Genomic DNA, 25,953 nt, shown 5'->3' on the forward strand with positions numbered 1-25,953 from the left:
AAATTTTTATAAAAGAAATATAAAATATTTTTTTACTATCATATATAACTGATTTGGATTGAAAACAAAGTATAAGCGAAGTCAAAATTTCATTGTCGGTACACATTTTTTTTTAATAATCTGTTTTCTCCAAGTACCATGAAAACCCTTAAACGATATATATATAATATAGTACATATACAAATATATATATATATATATAGGATGATATATAATAGTCCAAAATATAGTAACATTAGTATATATACTATTTTTTGGGAAAACATGCATTGAAATACCCCTAATGTTACTATATTTTGAGACTGAGAGACTTCTTGGCATATTTCTTAACCTGATAATATAGAAAGTTTAGCAATTTTGTTCAAAATCTGTAATAATGTTTTATCTTCGGTAATAAATTAATTCATTACATAAACAAAAATCAGAGTTGGTTGATTGTTAGAATACTGCTATAAAAACATCACTTTTTTTTCCACTTGTATCGATGACGTTCTACTAGCGAGCGCGGGGCGCATTAACCTACAGAAAAAACACAGTTGCATGCACGTCGAAAATAAAATTTTGAAGATTTATGCTCGATGGAGAGCGCGACGTTACGTTGCCGCACACCGAGTTATTTTCAACCGGGTTATGCTTTAAATAGCACATTACGATAGGATTTGGTTTCACTATTTTTCCCTGTTCCCGGCCTCAGTCGTTACGTTTCAACTGGTATCGCCTACGCAATTTTTCTACGAGATGATGCTCTTGACAACTATTGGGAAAATCTCCAAAGTAACGACAAGTCGATAATGAAGTCAACTTCATTAATAATCGTAGGTTAGTGATTATTGTTAGCAGTTTGAATTTGATACTTAAAGCTATTAAATTATTACATAAAACTAACGTCATCGTCATCTTTACTACAGTAGAAACAGAGAATTATAATAATAATAGCTATACCTATATAACTACTATACTATAGGTATAGTTTTACTATTTTCTGCTTAATCTGTAAATAATCGAGAATGGACTAGACGAATTCTAATGGTTTAGGCCGACATTATTAAACAACAGACTCGCTTAACCGTCGCGTCGGCATCATTCCCCACACTGTTCAGTTGTCACGGCCTCACCCCTAAAATTGTACACCAACCACTGTCCATTTGCTAATTAGCTAACACACACAAACTAACAATAATCACCGAAAGTGTGCACATTATTGATTCAATTAATAGAATTCAATAGAGAATAAATGAGACTATATGCGTACACAAACAGAATTTACCACTTGGTAATTATAACGCTGATAATTGTTTTGAATCCATCTGCTTATATCTTCTTATTAAACTAAACATTAGAGTATTACATGTAAAATTTATAAATAATTTCTATAGTTTACGCTATAACCGAAATATACATACTAGCTGTGCCCGCGGTTTCATCCGTGTGAAATTTATAGCCTATATGTTTTTTTGATGTATAAGCTATATTACTGTAAAGTTTCATCAAAATCCGTTTAGTAGTTTTGCGTGAAAGAGTAGCAATCATTCATCCATACTCACAACTTTCGCATGTATAATATTAATAAGATGTTAAAATTCAAACATGTCAAATGTGTGAAATGTGGAATATTTAACTACGTAAATTGATATATATACCTTATTATTTTGATGATATACGATCATCAAAATAATATCTTATGTCTACATACATAGAGTGGTGATGTACCCAATAAAGACAGTAATTACATCCAACTACAAAGATAATTGTTAAGTACTGTTCATAGTTCATCTCATGTTTGCTTTATCGTTGGCCGGTAATGGATTACTGTAAAGTTTATTAGTAGTTGCTCGACTGCATTCTGTATGTTCTTTTTTCGTACTTACATTAATCGCTATTCTATCTCTTATTCTATCTTCTATGTACTTCTAGTCTAAATTCACCTCAAAATTCCCAACAGCGTTATCTAGCGCGGGCCTATGAACGGCCGCCGCGCGTGCTTGCTAACCCGGTAGCCGCTTGTGCTTGGCTCCGGGGCGTAACGCCCGGAGAGTAACCAGTGTGTTTTGTTGTTCGCAGAATTGAGTCCCGCACCGCACCGGCTTGCTCGCTGACCGCCGAGCCGCTAATCTCGCTTTTTTCGCGCCCCACCGTCGCCCGCCCAGAACCGCACCGGCCGCCGCCATGCTCGCGCACCAAGCACCGCTCGCCCTCTACTAAACTAAATCGTCAACATCGATCAGAACGCGTGTGATAATAATATTTTAATACTTGCCTAAATAAGCTTGCAACGTCGGTGTCTTTAATTCTAACTTAATTGTAAGATTAATATTTTGTAAGTACTTAATCGGCGTCGTCCCCGCGCGTTTAGCTGCGGTGAAGTACGCGAATTGCGGGAGTGATCTACTAGTGTGTGGTAGTGAAGGGTGCGCGAGTGCCGACAATTGGCAGAAAACAGCAGTAGCATTTTGCCAAGCAGTGTAAGAAGTGCATGCTAAGAGCGCGCGGGCGCGCTCTCCACACGCGGCCTATGCGCCGTACTCGCATAGCGTAACTGCGCGCACAACTTTTCAACTTTGACTTCTGTGGCAACGATGGCCACCATGGTGAACATGAATAGCCTCCTCAATGGAAAGGACTCACGCTGGCTGCAACTGGAAGTGTGCCGGGAATTCCAGCGGAATAAGTGTTCGCGACCTGACACCGAGTGCAAGTTCGCGCATCCACCCGCAACTGTAGAAGTGCAAAATGGAAGAGTCACTGCCTGCTACGACAGTATTAAGGTATGTTGTAATGTAATATTTTTTTTATATTCCTATAGATATATCCTTATTACCAAAATACACACAAAACATAATTGTTTTACACTAGACTTACAGATTTTCTGTGTGAAACGGATATGAAACTTAAGATTTGTTAAAAAATAAATTTACACCGGTCCGATTTCCGGATGAATAAGAAGCAACCCTCAAGGCGACATTTCGCCGCCGCCATTCTGCTCGCCGACCTCAATTTCAAGGCTAGGTTAGAATTGGTGACGTCATCCGCACACCGCCGCCACTGACGCCGCCGCCGTCTGCTATTGTATTAGAATTGTCACTATACCAAAATAATGACTAGGACGATGGAATTCTACTTCCAATTCCCTGATTTAAAATTTAAATGGTAACGTTGAATCAAATGATATCGGTCAGTTGCATGCATACTATGTGATTATAGTGTTATCAGCATACAAAAATAGATAAGGTGTGGGTGGGTACTACACACGAATGGCATATGCGATAAAAATTTAAACTATTATGAAAACACGCCACAATAACGACTATCGAATAAATATATGCCAATGTGCATTAGTCACACAGAATACTAATACTAAATATAACTAAAATAATACCACTATTTCCACCTTGGTGAAACGGCCTTAAAATTCTTTTTCACAGATTTGCAATACGACAAATATATTCCTTAAACAAAGACATTGAGATAAATAAAAGGCACTTTCTCATTTCTTAATATTTCCCTTCGCATTTTCCTTTGATGCTCGGCTGAATAACGCGATCAAGAGATAAAACGCACTCGGATCGGGCGGTGTCCTGCTCACTCGGGAACATTTCTTCATCTACCATTTCATTCGCTATTCAATATACGGATGCACTGAATCTACCGCTGCTCTGCCTCAAGCGACGGCAACTTCTTGGTGTGCACCGTGGGCGGTGGGTGACACACGGCTACCCCAATGACATGGAACCTCTTTAGTATCAACGTTTATTTTTACGTCTTTTCACCGTTTGGTAGCAATAAGTCAGCGCTATTACTTTTTTTCATATTGGCAATTTTCCATGTTCTTCGTCGTCTATGATGTATCAAAATATGTGTCATAGGTACATAATATATCGTGTTTTTAAAATCGTGTTGTTGTTGTTATGTGACTGTGTATATTAAGATATATATCTTACATATATAAGAATAGATATTTATAGATGACTTGCTAAGAGACCGCTATTATGAACCCCGTGACGTTAAACAATGAGGGAGTATGTACGCTGTATTGTGCATCCTTTGTGCATTCTGGTATCGCCTATCGCGCTAGCACATTCCGCACAATGACGCGTCGCCGCACTACCATCGCTCGACCCACTCGTCTGCCGCAACGCCAACGAAACCTTATCACATGTCCTCGTATCTCCCCTACCCCCCCATATCTAATGGAATTCCTTACTCGCTCTTAGGAACTATACTGGTACATTAGTGAACAAAAATCGTTCCTATCGTTATATCTAAAATGTTAACATTTATTTCCGACAAATTTAAGTAATCCACATGACACATGATTTAACCCGTTCTTAATCTTTTGTTGACCATAATGATCTACTGTAATTGTAAATTGTACTATTTATTTAAATTGCTGTTTACAAAAATACTTAATATTTCGTATTGCGGAACCAATAATCTCCGCCTTGCCCTGTGTATTCCTAATTTCCATATTTGCTAGTCTCATATATTATTACAAAAACAACTCAGTCCTAAGACAGCAGCATGTAACAATTTAATTTTTCTTTTTAATATTCTTCATAAGAATAATATGCAAAAGCGGATTATTTGTGGAAAACAGTAGCTATTAGCAGCAGTAGCGTATTATTCTATCAATCAGTTCTCGTAGTTCAATATATTTTATATTTCAGGACATATCAGAAATTTAAAAATTATAATATAAATCAAAATATCTTCATTAATATTCCCCCTAACACATATAATAAGTTAAATGAAGTTTGTGGAATATAGTTTGATGGATAATCGAAATATTTCGTGTACTTTCATAAATTTCTTCAACTCGCTTTAATATATAAAAGGTGACAACAACTTTGGTACATTCACGCATTACCCCGACACTACGAAGTCATCGATGTAATCGGGCTCTAATCAAACAAAACCGCTATTCGTCCTGCAATTCGGCATCTCGCATCCCGCGACACCCCACGCCCACGTTTACGCGAAACGTCTACCGTGATTAAGCCTTCAATTACGCGATATGACGAGGGGGTCATATTTGATTAGGCTTCGTGTTGTGTTGATTAAACAGAGCTTATTACCTTATTCACTTACCTCACCATACGTGTTACACCAACCGATGAACGATTAGCCACACTATCGAACCGGATTCGACATATCTGCGTCACCTTTAGCCTATCTTGCATATGACATTAAAATGGCCCTGAGTCAATCGTGAGCATATTTATAAATTAACTCCTTTATAAAGCTTAATTTTAAATTCAATTTTATTTTGAGTTAATACTTTGTTATTATTAAATTAACAAACTATGACTGTATATTACCAGAGCTTTTCTACAAAATCAAAATTCAAATCAAAACTTAATTGAACTCAATAGCGGCGGAATTCAGAATATTGTATTTAATATATAGTTAAAGTTTTCTATATATAATCTAAATCACGTTTCATCTTATATACAGAATCTATATGCTGTGTAAACACTACTCTTTATAATAGAGTTTATAAATACCATCTGTCTGAGTTCTTTAAAAAAATATACGTACTTTTGTGCTACACCGAGTGAGTTATAATTGCTAATTGTCTGAAAGTAAAACCTCGATTATTGTATGATTCCCAAATTTCTAACCTTCAAACATATGTAGTCTATGTAATAGCTTCCCTTTTCCTTATTCCGATTTTCGGCAAACAAGATAAACTTTTATGTTTGAATCGGCTTACGTTTGAAACATCAGCAACATATATTTTCATGCATTACTTTACTCGACAGTAATGTAGATCTCCCATCTTTAGTAGCATCATCACAGAAATGTATACTTTTTCACATAAAAAGAAAATTTGAAATATTAACTGCTAATATGTGGCACGCACAAAATATACCTGTATAATTATTATATGCATTAGTGAAAGTACTAGTGGGTGGATGAAACTCGGTTTGCGGACTTCGATTCTCGTGGGTCGTGATGAATGCACCGATTGATGGTGTACGATTGCAAACAACCCGAACATAGTCTTTACTTTGCCGCCCACTCATTCACTTTCATCGCATTAAGCATTTGTCGGTTCTGCCACATTATACTTATATATATTCTCTCTTAGTTCTATTCAGAATCATAGACTCATCATTTATTTAGCATTGCTAATTCTCTTAAAGGTGTTGCAAACATTGTTTACCGAGTCGTTTTAAAGTTCATAGTCAAGCACCTGCAGATATAATATTACGTAACATTACAAATATAAAATTACAAAGTGTAAAATCCAAAATTAGCTAGCAAAGTGGCACACCGCCATCCTTACTTCTTGGAAAGTATAAATTGCTTCCAGCAATTCACCCGACGCACTCGATATTGCAAAACTTTTCTGTTGTATTTCTGTTTTGTTACATTGGAACAAAAGTAGGTATACCGAATTTTCGTCGCAACTATCATATTATTCCTAGAATTTATTTATATTTAAATGACATATAGGTATACCTATTTAGAGAAGTTGAGTCTTCTCGACATGCTATTAATTTATTTTTGAACTCTAATTCAGCATTCAACTTCAGGTTCCACGAGTGTAGTGCTGGCTTCGACCTTAAATATGCTCTAATAAATACATATTGTTTTCTCTAAATTGAACTGTTGCCATGTAGATGTGAGGTGAAATATAATAGTTACTTTCATTTAAAAATAGTGATTATTTATCTGGTGTATTTGCATATCTACTAAATATTTAATATCGACTACGTATTTGTATTAGGAATGGCAAATTATTCTGATATATATGTTCCGTCTGTTTATTCGCCGTTCTTAATTAAATTTATCCTATATGCCACAAGAGCTATCGTTTGCATTCGTTTTTAAAAATCACTTAATCTGACCCAGATTAAACGGCAGCTTGAATCAACTAATTGCTGCATAAAAATTCGTTCTCCCTTTTAATTGTGCTCGCTTCATCTATAATACCTTTCTTAATATATATTTTCTGCGAAACGTACATGTTAATTAAATTTAAGAATAATATCATTATCATCTTTCAAAGATTTTTCTAATAGTATGTTAAAAGATCCACGACAATAAGATACCAGCCAAGCAAAGTGACAGATTCTACATTTTTACTATTTTATCCTATGTGGTTTTAATAAAAACGTTAAAAATATGGATAACAGATCGCTTCGGATCCAGACTTGTTACGTAGTTATAAATTACAGAATTTAAGATGTCCGACTTTCACATCGTGTGATAAGTGGGGTGTCACGTTCCGTTCGCTCTCAGATTTCGCCATTCGCCGTTCATATTGCCGTAGGTACTTACATTTTGTTCGCACTCTTTGCAGGCTCCAAACCCAGACGAATATTTCGATATTATACAGATAGTTATTTTGCATATTAACTTAATTAATTAAATAGGTGAACCCTATCACCCACTACAACACATACTGTCATCATTGAGACGCACGTAAAATTTCTAAATTTTTATCTCACTTCGTAGTCATGTTTATGAGGAATGTTCACATTTACAGTACTATAAAACGAATTTCGTATGGAACACACGAATATTCACCACTGAATTCGTGCTTCCTAAAAACGTCAGTCTAAATTTAATCTTTCCACCGGCGCACAGCGCGGATGAAAAATACTGTCGTGCCTTGTCCATTAGGCAAAGTATATTTTTAGATAGCGCTTTCAACTTTATAAACTTTTATACCAATTTCAGTCGAAGCTTACACCTGTTATAATAATCGTAATTTATAACACCTAATACCTCTGTTATGTAAACATGATTGATCGTTTAGGAAAGTGTAATTATGATTTTATGATTGATAATACGGATACTAAATGGACTTTTCTTGCCAGCATTTCAAGAGCCGTCAATAAAAAATACCACGAATCGTTCGCGAATGAGGAGGGGCGGGCGTGCGGCGCATTCCTACATGCCGCGCATTTCCATCCGATATTGCGCCGCCATTATGCCTTGCTCCTAGATCCCCGTCCCCCGACCCTCAACCCACCGCCCTTTAATTAAACGGTGAGGCCCGAGAGACACGTCTCCAGCAGCAACGTGGAAAATCACGTAAATAGGTCCAAAGTTACTCAATGCACTTAGGCCGTTACAATTGATAAGAAACTCCTTGGACTTCCATCATGGACATTTTTCTTTTTTAATCTCAATATACGTATATTTCTATACGATTCTATATTTACTACACAGAACACTATTTCAAAGTTTCCTATACTGATATTGTAAACTTTAAAAAGTTCTCCACAATGTTGTCATTATAAGGATAGATATTACAATTCCTAATTCAGTCAGTTACATCACACAACAAGTAGTTCCTATACCACAATTCTTGTTTTGTTTCCAACTTTTTATGTGATTCAATAAACTAGCTCTATAGCAATGGCTAGCTAAAACAATGCGAGTAATTTGACAGCATTAACCTTCTTTCTCGATATATCCGCGTAATAATATAACGGCAACTTCTTCAACTGGCCCCGTAATGGTACTAGCAATGTCTTGGCGGCGAGTATCGAGCGTAATGAGCTCAACTTATCTGTGCTCATTTGCATGCGGATTGTATCGAACTCGACCTTGGGCATCATGCATAACACCATACGCGACGAATTCAGCGGCTATAGAACCACGACGTAACGATTACATCAGGGACAACTTTGTGACAGTGCGATAACTAAAGCAGTGTCCTAGGAAGGAATAATTGCTAACGATGACCGATGTCAACTTCATACTATTTTTTTTTATAATTGCAAAGATCTAAATTGCAAACAAGATAAGATTAGACCCTTTACCCCTGTCTCATATCATCTAATTGTGTCATCGGAAACTACAAAATCATAGCGTAAAGTAGTTATGTACAACAATGGATAATCCGAAGTATCGCTTTATTTTAATATTTACAAAGTTCATATAAATTACCATCTGTTACATTTTCTGAGCAAAACGTTATTCATACTTAGGTCACCATTCCTACGTTACGTTGAATAACTCAAATCGACAGGCAATCGTTTTCGCAAAAGTGCATTTTCAGCCGGAGGCAAAGCCCGGCTCGATATGCCACGTTTTAGCCCCAACGACGCCTTTACATGACAATTGCGATGTCCCTGGGGCAAATAGCGCAACTCTCAGCTGCTCGTTCTCGTTTCTCACAATATCTGCGCGTATCGTTATCTGTCTTTCTACTTAACACCTTATCCACTACCAAACAGATACGCTGAGTATAACAATAGTTTTTCTGTGAATGATAAATTGTATACGACAGCAGCAAATAAGTGAAGGTTGAAATCACTCGCATGGTATACAAATACGAATAATAAATAAAAACTAATCACGAAAGTCTTCCGGAGGAATTGCGTGGAGATGATTTTTTTGGAATTGGAATAGCAAAATCGGTGACCGCCCACCTAATGTATAACGAACGGTAAGCTTCGCGTCGCCTATATACTTAAACCGATTTTTTACAGTCTACCTCTGGTACGCTCAATCTATTGGGATTTACCTAGTTAAAAGGATAAATTCCTATTGCCGATAATGCTCCTCCAATAATTGATTACGAATATTCTACAGTGTAATGTTCATTTTTTTCAAGTGAAAGTAAGTAACATGTAGGTGCTGTAAACTCCTGAATAAGTGAAAGGCGTGTCTATGTGAATGACGAATAAAGTGTTTCTATCGAATAAAAATTTAACACGCTTCGTACAAATTGCACTTAGTAGTCGATGGGTCAATAAAAGAAAAGACCGAACCTGCACTGTTCTTTCGCGTCTCGGTTTGCATAATTGAATACATTCGCTAGTCATGTCACGCGCGCTCCACCCGACTTAGCATCCTTAATTGGCCTACGTATTATTTGCCAATTAAAGTGAATTCTCATCGCAGACGTGACATGAAACCCGTATGATTCGCGGCAAAGAGATTCTCTTCCCAGGAGCTTCCCCGAATTATACACAAATAAACAAGGCTCGTAGCCTGCTGAATATGACATTTGTAACACTACATTATTCCCAACTGAGTTGTGTGTCGACACCCGACGGTCACTGTTGACGCACATCTACCTAATAGATGCCAATGCTCTTACTTGTCTAATATTTTTATTCTAGTTTTATTATCCTTTACAAAGAATATTAATATTAAATTAAATTTATTTACTAACCTTATCAAGTATACCAGATCTGCAGTAGTCGTACATAATTCAGGATGAAGAAGGCTAACACTACCTATACTTAAAACATGCAAAAAGTCACATTACTTACTGCACATAATTTGCTCTTGAAACAGAATCGAAGTAGCGGATGTCTGAATTCGTAATAATATAATAAGTAGTTCTTTAAATTATTGTACAATACATATGAAATTTACTTGTACTATTTATTTTTATTACTCTATTAGTATTCCATATTACGTAGTTCAATTCTAAAAACAAGAAAGAACAGTTCGTGTAAAAACAGGAAAAAATAAATGATCATGCAATGCATGCATTTTTATGTAACTGGTAGGTACTGAAATTAGTGAATTAATTAATTACTAAAAGTTGCCTTTACATGTGTATATAAATACTAAGTAAAAATACATTAGCATTTTTGCATATTCATTTATAATGTATTAAGAAAACATGGAAACGTTTTATTATTATTTTAGTTAAGTTGCGCTGAAACACGGTCAGCGATTCAAGGGCATTTATAGCTTGGAGAAATCAAATTCCGGATCGCTCCAGAGCATCCTCTCTCTCGCTCCCAGCCAACCGACTGGAATGTGTGCAAAATAAACAGGCATAACCGGTTTCGTTGCGCTCCTGCGTCCTCTTTGTCCACTTGAAGGTAGACGCATCCTTTTCACGTTTTCGTACAAGTATACATTCGTTGTGCATATTTTTAATAATATCCCTGGGAAATTTTGTTATTCGATTCTACTAATATTTATTACTGATTACATTCCGTAAAGCTACTTTCATTATTATCTAATCAGTAAATTATCGTAATCGTTCTACTTCTTCACATGAATAATATAGAAAAAACGTCTACAGTGTGTTTTTATTTTTAAACTTATTATCTTATTTCTTGATACCTATGCTTAGTTTATCTAGTTCTTTTGTTGAATCTCGTGTCAGAAGTCCCACCTTAATACGTCAGCATTAGATGCTGACGTCGACTCGCTTGCCGTATGTTATTCATTAAACAAAAAACTAAATGTATCGTTTTCATCTTTATAACACATAGTTCAGAGATATAATAAGCATAAAATAAAACAAATCGTTTTGACTTTCTCCTAGAATACTAAATAAAGCATTAAGTATTGTAATTGATTCTTGTAGAATAAAGAAGAAATGTTTCAAGTACAATACATTAGTGTGTAATTGAATTCATAAATTCGTTATTCAATTATAAACAATTCATATTGACATTCACATACGATTATTGGTAATCGTATGTGAGTAATTTTAAGTTTTAACTAAATTAATTTTAATTATATTCTAAAACTAGAAGAACCAGTATGACATTCAGTTAGTGACCGTAATGTAATTTTATGTTATAGATGTAAGTAAGTAAGTAGTACTGAGTTGAAATCGCGTAAAACTATATGAAGGATTAAGACAAACAATTGCGCTAGAAACAAACGTGGTTGAATGAAAACAGCTTTAAATATATAAACAAAGCGGTGCGCGATAGAGAAATATATCTGTGCATAATGCAAGAACTTGTTCTATGAAAATAGCTTCTTATATTATTGTATTTTTATACATTTTTATCATTTTGTAACAGCTATAAAATATTAAATTTATTTAAATATTTTCAATTTTTTCAGAGCACGTCAAAAGTATATATATGTAATTTGATTTAAAATGCACACAAATATTATTATTTATATGAATTAAAAGTATCTTGGAAAAATATTATTCCTCAGTCGAAATAACTAGCTTAAACGCTTTCCCCGATTCAGATGTATCCACTTTAATGATCTCGCGATCGTTCCCGCAATCTCGATATTAAAATCTGGACCCGGGTTTCCGTCGCGTGCTTTGGATCATTTGTCTTTTACGGTTCTTGCGGAACAACATAAAATGAATCACTCTTTCAATTGTTTTCTTTTAATATGTTAGTTTAGTAGACCTCGCTACCTTTACCGGAGTAAAGTAGGACAGTATTTCACTGCAAAAAGGTCATTATTTTTCTTATATTTACTGACACGTTTATTTGATATAACACGAATGGCAATAAAGCTGGCGGACATTGAATTATTTATTTAAGCTTGGCCTTCCATAATTTTACAGTAAATAGATAGATAGATATAATTCAAAGTAGATAAATTATGGACCCTGTTGGGCACAGCAAGCGGAAGAGAAAAGAAGAGGACGAGTTAATTTTTATATAATTATAATATTGTATATATGTTTATACATACAATAACATATAATTCACGTAAACCTCAATGGTAAGCGGCCTATATTAATTAATAACGGTTGTCACATGGTCTTGTGTACCATCACCTTATTCACCCTTCAAGCAGATAGATAATATAAAGCTTGTAAAGTAAGATGTTTTTGAAATGCCAACAAAGTACCGATAGACCAAAGTAGACTTTCTGTAACACCTATTATTTATATGAATCTTTTGCATAGATTAGCCATTAGTATGAGTGTTTTTATTCATTACCAATCAGCACAGTGCTGCCGCTGAACTGAACATTGTAGACTGCTGAAGTGGAGCAGTTTTTGTCGGTAGGTTCGTTAGACGCGAGGTGGCGGATGGCGCCGCTACAGTACGCACTCGTGCTCAAGTGCGCCCCTCCAACTCTTTAACTGCCTACATGAAGAATGCTCCAACGTGCGCTCTCCTATTATAAACTGCGCTTTTAATGGCTTGTGCGCCAATTTTAATTATTTGTGCTATTTTAATACGAACTTGATTCTGATTTGCACTTTGTACTAATGTTAAGGCATTGTGCAAAGCGTTATCATTTTAAATACCCTAACAGAATCAATTAGGTTTTAAATATTCATTAAATTGTCAGACATTTTAATGTATTAATATTTATCGTCTTACTCCGCATAGAGAACTTTAATGTTGTAAATAAATTATCGATAAGCAGTTGCTATAAAAGTATGAGTTAGTCATTTTCGAATAATCCATTGCAAAGATAAGAAACAAATTAATATTTTATAAAACAATAAATCGTTTATTTTTTTCAACTTTGTTCCATAATACGGTATAGCCAGGGATTTAAGTTACAAAGTAAGACCGTTTTTCAAATTTTACTATAGAAAACAGAAATTATTAATTCTTTTCAGTCTTTATACAGTTGTGCGTTGCTTTATTTATAGGTTTTGCATATGGTCCTTTTTTTAGTATATTGTTAATTTCAATGAATTTTCAAATAAATTTTGTAATAATAATGTACTTATTTATTATTATTTTGGTTATGTTAGCAAACTGTGGAAAAAAATACAAATGTAGTAAGTAGAAATTCAATAGAATTCTATAAAAATGTACTGGTTTTTAGTCAGTGTTAATGTTATGATAGAAACACAATTACACGTACAGATCAACATTTTCTTTTCTGCAAACCTAGCATACATCGTCGTTAGAAGTACATAAACAAGAACAGTCACATAGATTATCTAAATATCAGCGTGGTAATATTAATAAATCACAAAGAAGTATAAACACTCACGATAAATGTATAGCTTAATTTACCTAATTTATAAACAAAGAAAAATAAATTTATTAGAATTTTATTACAATATTTTACTACAGTTAGGTAATTCTACCCGGTATAATGAGGTACTCCAAAACTCGCGATGAGGACTCTTCAATCTTAGAGGACAGCACTTCCTACCTCTAATGAAGATATTTAAAGTCTGGACACCCGACCGAACTTTATTTGCTACCATCAACACTAATTTACACGGCCTACTTGTGATCTAACAATATGGTATTTTATTTATACCCGCACATTCAGTGTAAACAACATTTCCACACTAAACACATGCGAGTGATAATCCGGTTGGTTCGCAATAGGCCGACCGTTTCGGATGCAGCGCCTACAAAATCTATTAAGTTCGTCCGTTCGGCACATCGGCGTACGATAATGCCGGCATTGTGGTGTTTACCGCTACTCACGACTAAACGTTCGAATGTGCTTCACCACCATGGATTACTGCACGCACAATATCTACCAAATTGGATAATACACTTAAAATACAATTGCGCCATGAACGCGCCATAATCTAGTGACGCGGCTGTCGATGAGCATATTAATTTGTTTCAGGAATAGGATTACTATTCAGCCGGAACGGCGTTATGATCACCGATTTACATAGTTGATATAAATATACAGATTTTGTGAAATCTCTTCACGTTTGACGTGCCGTACAACTCTTTATAATATAAAATGATGAAATGTCTAAAAAGGATGAAACAAAGTTCCAGAAATTGTGATTTTAAATCTGTATTGTATTCATATAGTTGCCCATATAACCACATACCAACGGTTATTTTCATAAAATGTAATTTAAGTTTAAATTGTTGGTACGCCGGATTTGCTGCATTAATTTGGTTTAAGTATTGAAATGTGCATTACACTTGACATTTTAATAATGTAGTTATAGGTACATGTAAACTTTCTGACATTACCCTGAATTTCTTGTTGTTATTTGGTAAAGAGAAATTAAATGTTATTATAAAATGTACACTTTATAATATTCAATTTATTACCGTTCATCTTGCTAATTTAGTAATAAAAAGTATATTTGTGTATAATATAAATAATGTATGTACATATATATGTATATCAGATGTGGATTCATTTAGTTCGAATTATGGTCCGCGATCCGATAAGTATACGTAGCTAAGTAGTTTTCGATCCAATTTACTAAAAACCGTGTATCCAGAAAGTTTATCGATCCAATGATTGGGAAACTCATCCCTAACAATTTTTTTATTTATTTTACGGTAATCAACACAGACTCTTATACTACCATCTTTTTTTCTAACTAATACTAATGGGCTTGCATACTCTGAAAAGCTAGGTTTAATAATACCATTTTGTAACCACTCACCAATTGGCAGAGGAATGTGCGCGCCTTCCCAAGCGGTAATATTTCTTACTTTGACAGCGGGATCGTGGAGAGAGCCCCGCCGCGCGCCATCGCCGCCGCCGGCTTCGTCTTGCAACTTTCGAGGCGTCGCATCAGTGTTTCGCTTTGCGAAAAGTTTTAAACCGTACACTTTAGGTTCTTTATTGTCTTCCCGGGGCTCCTCTGTCTGCGTAAAATTTAAACATCAACTTTTCTCTACAAATCGTTGTGTGTAAACTCCATCGCTTTGTAATTTCTATACAATAAACATGGTACAGACTTTAAAGGGCTTACGAATTATTTTGCTATGTTATGTAAGTAACAGGGAAACATCTGTTCATAATCTCATGGCAACAAGAGAACGACCGCGACCGTTACATCTCTTAAGTGTTGAGGCCACATTACTGGTTTTTCAGAAAGCTCCGCCTTTCGTCGGTCCTCTTCACGCTCCTCCCTTCGTTTCTTTCAATGCCCTACTTGTTGAACGGACACGTGAGTATTAAAGAAACGTACTGCTCTCATGATTCGCTGCTCACACGAGGTACATTACACATAATACTCACAAAGAACTCGTCTTTCAGAACCTTTGTTATTTGACGGTTATTCAATCTATTATATTTATATCTATTTGATTTTATATGATTAGGGATTGTATATAATTTTTTTATTAAGAGTCTAACTTTGAAAAGGCAACAAGGAGAACTCAGAGCGACTGGCCCTAACCCGTGTCAGCTTAAATCGAAATTTCGGCGTGGGCCGCAACGGATAGCGCCAGTTAACTCGTAACTCGCTTTTGATGTATCGTTGTTTTTGTAAAGTTGGATGCCTTGTAAACATCATAGCAAGAAAGTTTTGGGTCAACCGTCGACTGCTTTAGATTACTTTAACACAATCAGAGGTGTTTTATTAGTAGTATCATAATTAAAATTAATACCGTGGTTCTTTTCTAATACTAGATATAAAACGCTTGTATATAAAGGTTCCTAATATTCCAATCCCTCGGAGTTACCTCTGAGCACGTACGGTACAAATTCAGATTACAATTGGTCAGTGGGACTTAATGAATAGCGACAGATTGTGAAGCGACGTCATTGCCCAGGATTACAGAAATAGGGTTCGATAATAAAACAATGCTCGAACCCGAGGGTTTTACGAGCAGATCCGAGTAGTGATAGAGCTCGAAGGAAATAAACAGCATATAACATTCTGCATCTGCACTTCTAAATACTGTCTCCCATTTTCTGTTTTGTGTATAAAACAGAAAATGGGAGATTGCTTCTATGTTTTTAAAGGACGCATCTTAGTTTTCCTATATAAATTGTACACGATAGGCAATACACGTACACTGCTTGCTGACGTTTTATGATCATGTCAACGGCACGTCCCCAACACAGTATTATTATTATAAACTGTTTATATACTAAATTGAATAAACAGAATCCTTTCAATAAGGATACGAGCGGCCCCCACTCCATCAATAATACCGTGTTCACCCCACGACAAAAAATACTTCAATCGCATTATTACGTATAAATTAAAAACTATAAAGATCTTCATTAATTATATATGGGACTACCTACAAGAAAGCTTTAATATAAATAACAGCCGTTTTCAAGGAAAAGTGGATTCGGTGAAAAGTGAGTTAGGTAATCTTAACTCACAAATGATAAAAGAAATCTACTAGTTAGCTGTACCTTTATAGACCTCAAAAAAGTTAGGAATAACTTCCATTTAAGGGACGTTTGATAAATGTCTGCTATGAACGAAAATTACCTAAGTTACAAATATCAATCCGTTTTCGTTTATTCATATTATAATTACAACTTATCGTCAAATCATATTAACGCCTTAAATAAATTATTTGTACACAGTTTCCTGTGCTGTATTGAGGTTGTGGTGTCTTCGTTTTTCAAAATAGTTATTATCAACATATGACCATGGCAATAGGCGGGTAAGCGAGTTCGCCGGCCGGCTTTCTAGGGTTTTATGTAAATGGCCACCGATAAACCGACCTCCACCCGCGCAGCGACGCTCATTTGCATTCATAGGCTCGTAACCCTTGCTCGCTCTTCCTTCGCTTATGCAGCCTCATCCATAGCGCGCCAGTGTAAAGCGTAAAACTTGCTGCCTTGCCTTTTGCACGATAATTTACGACTCCCTATGTAATACGTCCAGGCAACGATATGAGTTCGGCGTGTATCTACTGAGGAGAGCGTGAGGTCGAGATGTTGCCGTTCGATTTACATATTATATTAAACTCGCCGTCGCCCGAGCCCCTATTCCGCGTCGCCACCGGCCGTTACGCTCCAACTTTTCTCAATTTTTCCGCCCATAAAGCGCCCGAAACGAAAGTTTCTCCGCCCGCCGCGTGAGGTCGAGTGTAAATACACTTTTTATAATGTACTTAGTCACTCTGTCGCCGACTTCCCTCTTGTTCTATAAAAAATATCTTTTTAATAATTAGCTTCTTATCCTTGACATTTTTGGGACGTATATTAAGTGTATATGAATAAGTCTTACTAAAATAACATATGAAATTATAATTAAAACTCTGAACAGAATGAATTTAAATTTGGTACGCCAATGAACCATTATAATATAAGTTAAAATACAGAGATTTATTTCTTCCTATCCATTGTAGAGACGTTAGATCCCGAATTAATAGAAAAGGTCTATTAATTCGGGATCTAACGTCTCTACAATGCTCATTTCTTTTTTTTTTCTTATTTGACAAGTTACAAGTCTACAAAATAACTTCAGTTGTGCTGCTCAACTGCAAACAAGCTCATATACAAGATATGGACTCAGTATGTGTGCGTATAAGTATAATGACGTCGGCTTCCGTCAGCCGTCAACACACCTGTGTAAACTAACGACTCATAACCTTGACTTGAATCATTAACGCTGCATTATTGTCTGGATAGTAATTTATGTATCATTATATGGGATAAGATATTTTATAAATACATTATCTTAATATAAATATTTCACATTCTGTTACTACACTCTATAAACTAATCTTAATACTCACATGAAAATATTACTAAAGCACGACATTAACGATTCTTCAAAGTAGTAGCGGTCCACAGCACTCATAATGCTGCCCTAACCTTATAAAAATAGATTATCCCTGCAAACTATAGTATATATATAAATAGTTTTCTGTTCTAATTTAGCTCAACATTTCATTAATCCTAAGAAACCTTTAAAAATATTTAAATGGTTAGATTTTTAATATTTATATTAATTTCTTCTAGCCAATAAAAAATAATTAACCAAATCACACCACTCTATAAAGTTATGCTTGGACGACACCTGTTCCTCGAAAATGCCAGGCTTAGAACAAAAGAGGTGTTGCAAACTATTATATTTGAAATCCCCGTATTTACATACAAAGAGTTTTACAGATATCTAAATATTATACAGATAATACGCAATGTCCTACAGACAATGACAGTTCAAAACACATTGATGGAAGCTCGCGTGACACGCACCCTACTTACTCCCTTTGGTAACGGTCGCCCTCTCGTTAAAACTTTCAGAAATATGACGCACGCTTGCAACCCTTTGTATTATTTTTCTACAGCTCCTATTACTTGCTTGGCCAACAGAATCTTCGATTTTATCCCATGTCAGTTTCTATCTCTTAACTTTTTTCTTCCGCTTACGGTTGGCTTTTCTTCTCGTGTTGTGGTTGTTTGTCTCGATACTATGATTTGGCAGTATTAACAGACAGGATACAATTTGCCGAGTGCCTAGACAACTGTCATCAACTGGCTCACAGATCCGATAGCGTCAATCTAACGCTCAATTAAGTGAATGCGATTATCCGATTCGGATTCAGAGTCGCAGGCGTCTCCGTAGCGCGCCACCCCAAGACAAGCTCGCCAACTTTATTAATTAAGCCGTGTCTTATCTCTTGTTAGCACTCATTCTATTATTTGTCTTTTCACCGCTCATTTCCATAATTTCATCGGCGAGTAATTACTTACCACTAACGCGGAGTATTCCTCATTGTGTTTGCGTATTTTGTTATCGTTTGCCTTCTAAAGTTTCACTTTGTTGATACCGAACTCGGTTGGCGTACATGATCCTTCTGATTTATATCACACGTTGACAAAGAAATCGCAGAAACATAATATCGACAAATATGCACAATAATGCAAATGCCCTTTGTTGTGTAATTAGACCATTGTTTTCCTGATTTGTGAGAAAAAGCATTGTTAAAATGATGCGTCAGTTAAGGGAAGCAGTGGATGAATGCCGCTAAAAGGGGGTCTGGCGACTACTCGCCCCCTCTGTGTGTTTAATTAGCTTAATTGACATCACGAGGCTTGATGTCCAAACGTTTGTTTGCACTATCGCGTTACCAACTATAGCTTTAGCTGAGGTCCATGACACCATTTACGCCGGAATCGTAGGCATCTGCAACTAAAAATTTACATATGAAGAGCTTTTATATTATTTTATACTTAATATGTGTAGAAACAAAATCATATATACAGTACCTAAACAAATGATAGATCATGAAACTGAACAAATTTTTCTAAGAACCATAATTGGAGGTTAATAATAATTTTGAAGTTTTAATACTGTATGATGGTTATACAATGTAATTGTGTTTTAAAACTAATATATTACGTTTTTTATTCTTTTAAGATCTTTTTATTTAGTGACTGTTAAATTATATACTTATTTAATACTACATATCCATCACTTACTACACTATAGTACTTTGATGTAGATTGCCTACAGAGAATTTTAAATGGATGACTTAACTAAACGAAAAGTGTCTACTTTGACTGCGGCTAAATTTGCACTGAAACTTTCTAATGCCTATGCACGTTGCTCAGTTCGAGTTCAAGTTAATAAAGCTGGTTTTAGATTGAGACACGTACAAAATTATTAATGAATAATAATAATTTAATCTCATCTGGAACAGCAATAAAAATGCATATACCATGTTTGAATGCGATCATTATGATTCGATCAAAACGCGAACATGAGTAATTGAGAATGAAGAGTAAATTTTTACTCTAGATTATGCTCTGTCATATTGCCTGTACTGACATAAAACACAGTAAAACGAAAAAAATAACCAAATGATTAAACCGATTACTACTAAATCAATGGATCACCACGTCACGAGTGACCAAGGTCGCAAGAGATAATCGATCGAAATAAGTCTAATGCAAATCGGTCATAGCTAGATACAGAAAAAATTAAATCGATATAGCTATATAGGCTCATGTGGAATCGGTTAAACGCCGACTCAGCGTGGCGTCATACAGTGCCACCTACTAATACACCCTGAGTCTGCTCTTCCGTATCCCATTCGAAAAGGTAAAACTGCACGAAATTTATTTTATTCCTTAAATGGCTCGAATAAATTGTAGTTCGTACGTGCACCGACTTGTAATGACCGCTTTGACGTTTGGTTTTTACAATTTTGAATACTCTTACGTACTACGAAACTCGGGAACAATTCTAAAGTACAAAATAGATCGCTGTTTGCCAGCATACATAGGAGTGGAGTGTATGGGTTTGGCGATCAGTTGCCGCTAATGAATATCTCTAGTCAGCTCCATCATATGTAGGGGCGTGTGATTAATCTCGCGCCGAACAAAGCAGTCCCGTATCCGCGAACCCTCCACACGATCGATCATTCACCTACTCGAATAAAAATAATAATAAATAATAGGGCTGGCGCCATTGTCCAAACGAGCCGTGCGTGTCAGCGATAGTTTTCGTTATTTCAAATAATATTGACTGACTTAACAACATCAGCGGTAGCGTAGGAGTGGGGTATCTGTTCTACTTACCTCTTTTTTATTGTATGTATGTATATAGGACAAGGTAATTAATACGTACATAAGTACTTAAAAATTTGCATTATATGTGTTTTACTATTAAGGAGTTCTATGGTTCATTTACGTCTCGCCCGAACATTTTAGGCACTTTCTTTAATGACAAAAACTTTACAGAAACACATCTAACATGTATTAACTCCAATGTGACCTGAAATGTGTGTTCTCTGCTCAGAAATAAAAGCCTTCTCAGTCCCGTCAAAGGCAGACAAATTAAAAATTTATAAAAGAAAGAAAAATATAAAAGCGTTTGTTTTTGACGGTTGCATATTGCATATCCAGCTAATCTATATCGTAAGTAATACCTACATGGATATAATAAGTGTGAATAAGTTTGCAAATCAGTGTCGTTACTATAGATTAGGTTATATAATGGATGACTACACTACACACCCCACTACTAGAGAATGACAAATATCAACAATTATATGTACAAAATTTTAGAATGCTTCGAAGTTACCATTTACCACGTAAAATAAAAAAAAACTTACGTTATTAGTCATTGCAACCCTTCCATGGTTTTCACACAGGGCCATCTATTCCCAAGCTAAGCTGAACGTATACGTGCGGTTAGAAATAGTTGAATACATTTTTTTGTAAATATGTACGTAACATATATAAACACCTAGACTAATTCAAACCATCATATTCGTGAATACAAATGTTTGTCAAACGCGAGACCATTGGAAGCAAATCGGTGTGCTAAACCGCTAGTCCACCGACGCCGTCAAATATTTATGCAAGTACATTATGAATCGTTATTAGGAAAATTATATTATATACACATATAGTTAACCTAATGTGCTTTGGAGCTGAGACACTGCTTCTACCAGCACAGAAGTCGCGCTCTGCACATAAATAACTTTATATGAGCGCTCTAAATCTCATTACGGCTACTGTAATAGCTTCCAAGGCTCCGCTGTCGGTTGTGAAGGGAATATAAAGCTAGCCTGATTTATATCTCCAAAATAACCCTATCGTTGTTCTAAATAACACCTACAGTAGCAGTTATTTAGATTCACTTATTTTCGAAGCGACATGTTTTTATAGGTTCCATTTATTATAATATTTCATTCATAAGATCCAGTCAACTGAATTGGACATACTTTCAAAGTACACCACGATTTAAGCATGCCCAATATAAATAAATGGCCGCCTATTTCTCCCAATTTCGGCTAGTCACATCGAGAGGCGTCTGGTGAAAAATCGACCGGACAAGAAAACCAACGCCGTCGCCGCCGTGCTGTGAGCCGATAGCGTAATACCTAAACAAATGGCTTTCTTTGTCACCTTTTTATTTTAGATACGTGAGTTATGTATTGAAGACGGCTATATGGTTATTCAGATGCATTTAAGATTTGCCTAGGTCGGATCGCTTTTATTTATGTGTCGAAGTAACTTACAATTCCATAAAGACTAACTAATAAATACACGAGTGCATCGTTACTGGCCGTTGCCCTTTTCGCAATTAAATTTCTTTAGTACTATAATAAGTAGAAAATTAAAGTCAGTCAGATTTAATTTTTAAGCATTGTTTAACGATGAAAGTATTGTACACTCTGTTATTATCTTTATCTGACTATACGTTAAAATTTCATTTTAATTTAAACCAAAATTGGCTGTAATGGCCAATTGTAAAAAAATTTGGCCTAAAAGTTAAGTTTCCTAAGAAAGTTGTAATTGTAAATATTTAAAATAAACTTTTAAGATATTTGTTTTGAAAATAGTGTTATGTGTAATTAATCACATACGGAACACGAACTTATATATACCCTACATAATAAGCAGTTTTTCATGTAGTTTTAATGAACTAACAGGCAAACAAAATTTTTTATATGAACATGGATATAAAACACAACGCAAACAAACTCCAAATTTATACTATATAGCTTATATACTCGTATTTATATTTGAATACACTTTTTACAAGATGTGCTTCTGTAATACATAGTAAATATTCATATTACTCAACAACAAACAATGCGGTGATCAGAAGGTGAAGCAGTGCATTAAACTATAACACCAGACTATCAGATCGAACGTCATACATCGACTTAATATTTAATTTAAAACAACTTCTAAGTTGATAAACAATCAACGTGGTAAAACATCTGTGTAACATAACAGAGATATTAAATTGTCACTGCGTGGAAATGACGGTCCATTCCGATGTCATTCAGATGAGTTAAATCTGGATTACACCCACAATTAATCAAATTGGTTCTATAATATGTTGATGATTCTCTTTTTATAGTATACTGTACCCATTTTGAATTTACCTACAGAAATTATAGCAATGAAATATATCTAACAAGGATTGTTTTCAAATTCACATAGAACGAACTTGAAATAAATACGTATTCGTATCGCAATTCAAGTTCCTTCTTAATAATGCCAATCTGAGTAAGACTTTCTCGACTTTTAATAAAATTACGTATCCACAATCTTTGTTATATCTTGCCTATTTATTAAATACATTACATACATAAAATGAGATAACTGTGCTGAGATTTTATCTTAATTCTACACATTTTATATTATTTCGAAACAGTACAAAGGTCCAGACAGTGTACCTTTATAATGTATATCGGGTAGACTAAAAAAATTGCTTTTAATTTCAGTTTAATATAAAAAAATATTTTTTTTTACTATTTCAAATACACTAGGTTTATATTAAAACATCTGAAGCTTCAATGTTGTGCTGGAATATTAGCGAGACACATCGATCCTTTATCTCTGTATCCGAACAAAGAAAAATGAATTTTTAATCGGTCGCATAGTCTGCCATAGTAGAAGTTGGCCGCCGAGCCGGCGCCATCCTCGGCCCTCCGCCGATTCGACTTGTATTATAATGAATATAGACTAGACCCGGTATGCCCACCGCTCATCCGCTCATCCGGCACATTACACTGTCAGGGCTGTCAGTTCTTTCCGATATCGTTATCTTCCAAAGCTCAACGGGATTCGATCTGATCAGAAATACAGATTATTTCATAGTTTGTCTTAACAAGTTCTTTTATACACATATACATATATTATTGTATCTATATCATATTCATCTTCCACCACATTTTAATAAGATTACATAATATCTTATGTAAGAAATATGCGTATAACACCTTTGTCGCGTAACAAATATGATAAAAAGACATTGTTGTTATACATAATATTGAAGATATTATGTGACCACTACGTGGTACGTAGGTATACTATTTCTGAAGTTGCTGAAAAAGTACGACAACCCTGTCTGTTGTGCCTGAATAATAGATTATGCCGGGAAACATTGTACGATGAAAACGTCGTAGATGACCTTAGTCGATATGAGTAGGTACTATCTAAATCAATCACCGTTACCATACTGGTCACGTTGGTTTCAGAATACCTACTTATTTTAATTAGGATTCTATTCAACACACATACACGAACTCGGAAGATGAATTTGTATTCTAGAACAGAATGGTAATACTCAGTTAAGACCAGAAAAAACCTTAACGCTATAGCACCATTTATTCCATACACTTAAACAAATAAATTAAATTAGTAGAGTTACTTTAGAAATATGCAAATATTTGTCATGCAAAAAGGCAACAGACAGAACAGACATTGGTATTTATTTCTAAAGTTGGTAATCACTTTATTTTAAATATAACTAAGATATAGAATTTGAGTAAATAAAATTTAATTCATTAAATTAGTAATTAATTTCGCAATTTATTTATTTATCGACTATGTAGTTCTAATGAAAAACATTTTATAAAAGTAGCGTGACTTTCATGGATATGTCAAAACTCACATAGTTAATGAGAATGAAAAATACCATTTACATAAATATAAATTACACTTATTTTATTTATAAGATAATTTATTAATATAATTAATTAGGAGAGCACTCCAGAACAACTTACTTATTTGACTTTAGACTAAATTAGATATTAGAAGATTTTTTTTATATTCGAGAGATATTTATTTATTAAGATATTCCATATGTGTCTTCACTTTGTTTATTTTTGCCATGTAAGCAGTTTAAATTTAAGTCGCGGAAATTATAAAAGTTGGGGAACTGGAGAAAAAATGGAAAGTATTTTGCCGAGTTTTAATATCAAATTGGAGAGATCTCCTTTAATAAGTTGTAAACTTGTGTTGGAGGGGTTTTCGCGAGTTCGATGCTAGCAACGGCGACTGCCGGCAATCTCGTTAAAATCTACGACGAAACTCCGCAATGGCGCTAGCGTTTCGCAACCATTTATGAAATCACATACTATGACTAGCGTGTCTGTAGTTAGGTACTTAATAAGTTATTATCTCTCCAACTTTCCCTATCTGTAGTACTATACCGCAGAACGTATGGCTGATTGGGTATAATCTGTACAACATTGATATCTCTAGTATCGCAATTCATGTTATTAGTATCACGTCTTAATAGCCCATTAGAAACAGATTTGCATTTTACATTGATAATCGTATATAATGTTTCAGAAGGTATCACTTTTTTATTTACACCTATTGACGGTCGTTAGAAAATATCTTGAAACTGATTCGAGCCAACATATTGAAAAAAATGTTACAGAAGTTTTCCCCAAATGTTCGTCTCGTTCAGAGGGCGGTAGGTTGTCCACTCAGAGCACTCGTTGCGTAGTGTCGTTAGGGATGTAGTGTCGGCCGCCACGACGTTTGTGGCTCCTTATCGCGACACTACGCGAGTAATGACACTTTCGATCGCCGGCTAATGGCCTCCGCGGGCCCACTTAGATACGCAAATGAGCATCGACGACTGCCGCCCGTAAATGTTGCGATTACGCTATACATTGAGTACCGGTACACGTGCGATCGAAATTGTTCCCCTTTGCAACAGATCGCCGAAAGAACGCTCAACAGCGGTCGAAGGTTGCACAGTTCTTCATGACTTAATGTCGTTATATTTTATGTCGTCATTACTTTCTACCCATTTTCAAATATGTCGTAAAACATTAATGAATATTTTAGAACTAGGCACGTATTTATAAGCAAATGAAATCATTAAAATAATTA

At 35.1% G+C, this 25,953-nt stretch overlaps 1 protein-coding gene across 11 annotated transcripts in view; it reads left to right on the forward strand.

The window, feature by feature from the left end:
- Positions 1-25,953, forward strand: part of LOC131852710 (protein muscleblind) — a 175,216-nt gene that overhangs the window by 112,943 nt on the left and 36,320 nt on the right. For all 11 annotated transcript variants that reach the window (XR_009357952.1, XR_009357953.1, XM_059203431.1 and 8 more), the window contains one exon: positions 2,062-2,765. Coding sequence is in view for 9 of the 11 variants with exons in the window: in XM_059203431.1 (XP_059059414.1) it covers positions 2,577-2,765 (189 nt within the window). In the remaining 2 variants the exon portion in view is untranslated. The remainder of the gene's footprint in view (positions 1-2,061; positions 2,766-25,953) is intronic.

The sequence above is a fragment of the Achroia grisella genome, unplaced genomic scaffold (genome assembly GCF_030625045.1).
Source record: "Achroia grisella isolate CSIRO2021 unplaced genomic scaffold, CSIRO_AGI_Agris_v1 utg856, whole genome shotgun sequence".
Classification (NCBI taxonomy): domain Eukaryota; kingdom Metazoa; phylum Arthropoda; class Insecta; order Lepidoptera; family Pyralidae; genus Achroia; species Achroia grisella.